This window comes from Antrostomus carolinensis, unplaced genomic scaffold, assembly GCF_000700745.2.
Source record: "Antrostomus carolinensis isolate BGI_N321 unplaced genomic scaffold, ASM70074v2 scaffold21204, whole genome shotgun sequence".
In the NCBI taxonomy this organism is placed as follows: Eukaryota; Metazoa; Chordata; class Aves; order Caprimulgiformes; family Caprimulgidae; genus Antrostomus; species Antrostomus carolinensis.
The window spans coordinates 16,334-19,370 of record NW_010313117.1 but is presented as its reverse complement, the minus strand read 5'-3'; the positions used below and the strand labels follow the sequence as shown (position 1 = coordinate 19,370).

The window sequence follows — 3,037 nt, the reverse complement described above, 5'->3', positions numbered from 1 at the left end:
AACGCCATTATGCACGTGGCTGGTTGTCTGACTTCCACACACAAACTTTTCACCCAGTACTTCCTCCATCCAGTGATTCAGATCAAAACTGGCCTTCGTGGAGGAACCAGCCCTTGTCTTAAAGGATGAACAATGGGGGCTCCAGTGTTTTTTACCCCAAAAGACAAGATTTCACTTAATTTCCAGTCCAGGCACACTGAGGATTTACTCCTCATTGCTGGATACTCTCACCAGAAGTCCCACTCTTCAAGGAGAAACCTTGTCACCAAGTGAGGACCTGGGAGCCCTGAGCCCACCCTTCCCCATGGAGATACCACCACAACCACGCAGTGCAGAACAGCCTCCCACAAACTGCTTGATGGTTTTTTTAATTAGAGTTATTTTGCTTGGACATATGTTTTTCATGTTACATCGCTCGGTGTGAATACAAAGAGGCCAGTAGATGCTAATACATATGACACACAGGCACACGTCGCACACAGAGTCCTGACACCCCCCAAAACAGTGAGGTGCATGGGAGGCTGACAGAGCTGTGAGTGGTGGTGGGGAAAAGCTGGCCCAGGACAGCGTTGGAAAACATTGCTATGCTGCATCATCTACTGAGCATGCTGTGGGAGGCAAGGATGGCTGGAGACTCACGAAAGCTGTGGTGGTGGTGGGTATGATGGGCACATGTCTAGGGATGGGTGGGTTCCCTGGAACAGCTGGATCATGGCAGCTAGAGAGGGTAGAGAAGCATCAAGATATAGATGTTGAGAAGGCAGCTTGGCTCCCAGTGTAGCCTTGGCTGGTGTAACCATGCTCCCATCATCAGAGTGCCTTGGGTAGGGCAACAGTGGAGGAAGGGGATCTCCTAACAGCCCTGTCTGGCTGGTGGATGTCTCCGTGCAGCATCTCATTTACTTTGGTGGAGCAATCGAGGTCCAAAATCACTGCTGCATCCCAGTCAGATGGTCCTTGAGGTCTGGTAGGCAGTGCTGCTGACTCTGCCTGGCATTCCATGGTGTTGGTTGACCAAGCCCAGCTGAGCTTAACAGAACAACACACGACACTCTACAATATGGACTTTTATGAAAGCAGGTAAACTCAGCCCAATGCACAGGACCAAAAGAGGTTTCCCACATCTACTGAGATCCACTCACTGTTAGTGATGCCAGCACCAGGTCTTGGTGGACAATTCTCACCCCTCCTGTTGTCACACACCCAGGCACGTGATCCTTTGAAGCCTGAATTTTGGAAAGGCACCCCAGGCTCCTTCCCCTGCATCCCCACAGATACAACATGGCTCCAGCCTCCTCTCTGCTGGCAGGTCCCATCTCTGCTCCAAAGCAGGCTGGTCCACACTGCATGGCGTTGGGTGGAAGATGGGACAACCAGTCAGCAGATTAGTACAGCCAACCAAAGATGGAGAAAAGTCCACATAAAATCAAGGGCCTGCCCTCGCTATGAGTGGTTCAGGTCCAGCTGGGACTCTCAAAGAGACATTTTATACAGCAACACACACAAAAACACAATAAAGTCATTAGTCATTTCCAACCCTGATGGCCAAGTCCATGTTTGAATCACAGCTCAACATGGGCTTGGCCTCAGTCTTCCAAGCTCAGGAACTTCAAAACCCCTACATTCATATTGAAGCTTGCAGTAAAGATCCTCCGAGGGTTAATTTGCCTGGACACAGCGGGCAAAAAGAGATAATTTTTCTTCCAAGCTTCACTTCCAGCTGAGCTCCTAAGTTGGGAAAGATGTGCCCTACTCAGCCTCTGTCAATCACAGCTCTGGGGGAATCCCTGGGCGAGGGATTGTCCTGCAGGTCGCCCTCAGCCCCGAGTCAGCGTCCAGATATCGGCACGAAATGAAGGATTTTTATTTTTTTTTTTAACTTTAATATTTTAAAAAATAAATAGAAGAAGAAGAAAAAAAAAAAAAACCACGTTAAAATTTGTTCTTTAAATATTTCCAGCATTGCACGGACAGCACTTTAGTACTCTAGCCTGTTTGATCAGTAGCTTGTTTATTCTGATTCCTACTTAAAATGTGCTCCTCCCAGCCTGCTTTTTTTTTCTGTCCTTCTTAAGAACACAACGTATTCTTATGTAACATCAAAAAACGAGCCCTGCACTGTTCATTGGACATCTCTCCAGCATGGGTCAGGGCTGTTATTCCTCTTCAAACCTGAAATGCCCATAAGATCACCAAAAAGCCCTTAGCATCCTGAGAGCTCTTTCTTATTTAAGAAAAAAGAAACAAACCAAACCAAACCAAACCAAGCCACACACACTCACACACACACACACACATAAATCCTCTTCCAAGAGCCTTTGTGATGCCAACCATTGGGTTCAGGCAAACCTTCTGCCAGAGTGTCTTTGCTCAGTCACTGTCTGAGAGTGGTGGTGTCCCCTGGAAATCTTTGAGGTGTAAGATGGAATTGGGGCACAGGGTGAGGAAGGAGAACGAGAAGTCAGAGATAGTCATCTTCACTGGAAGGGGAGGTGGGATTTGAGCCCTCAAGATCAGAGTCCAGTGAACTCCCTGATGGTGTTCGGCTCATCTTCCACATCTGGGAGGCAAAGGTTCTCCCCCAGCTGCACGGGTATCCCACAGACCTCAGCTGGTGAATTAGCCCCATGACCATATGCCAGCGGCTTCTTGCAGTTCACTTGCTACCCTTTGCACTCCTCTGTTTGCTCATGGCTGTTAGCATCTGGCTGATGTACGAGGTCAGGAGATCATCCATCTTGTACCCCTGAGGAGAAGAGAGAAGATGTTACCTGCCTTTAGAGCACAGTTTATAGTCTCTGGCTCGTGCCTCCTGAACACACTAGCTACCAGCCATTGACTTTCAAGTTTTCAGGTACATTTTGACCTGTTCCACCATTCTCCTTGGGTGAACTGACACCACCACAAGGAATACAGTCCAAACATAATTTGCAGTGTTGAGATGGAGGAACTCACTGTCCCAGGATGCTGTTGAGGCTAAGGACAACAGAAGGTTTGGATGGAACCTGGATTTTCAAATGGCCAACAAAATACTGAA

General features: G+C 48.1%; 1 protein-coding gene across 1 annotated transcript in view; it reads right to left on the bottom strand.

The window, feature by feature from the left end:
- Positions 1-2,656: 2,656 nt before the first annotated feature.
- LOC104524388 (unconventional myosin-VIIa-like) overlaps positions 2,657-3,037 on the bottom strand; it is a gene marked incomplete at its 5' end in the record, with an annotated part of 15,722 nt that continues 15,341 nt past the window's right edge. The window contains one exon of the mRNA XM_010167250.1: positions 2,657-2,746. Coding sequence (XP_010165552.1) covers positions 2,657-2,746 — 90 coding nt within the window. The remainder of the gene's footprint in view (positions 2,747-3,037) is intronic.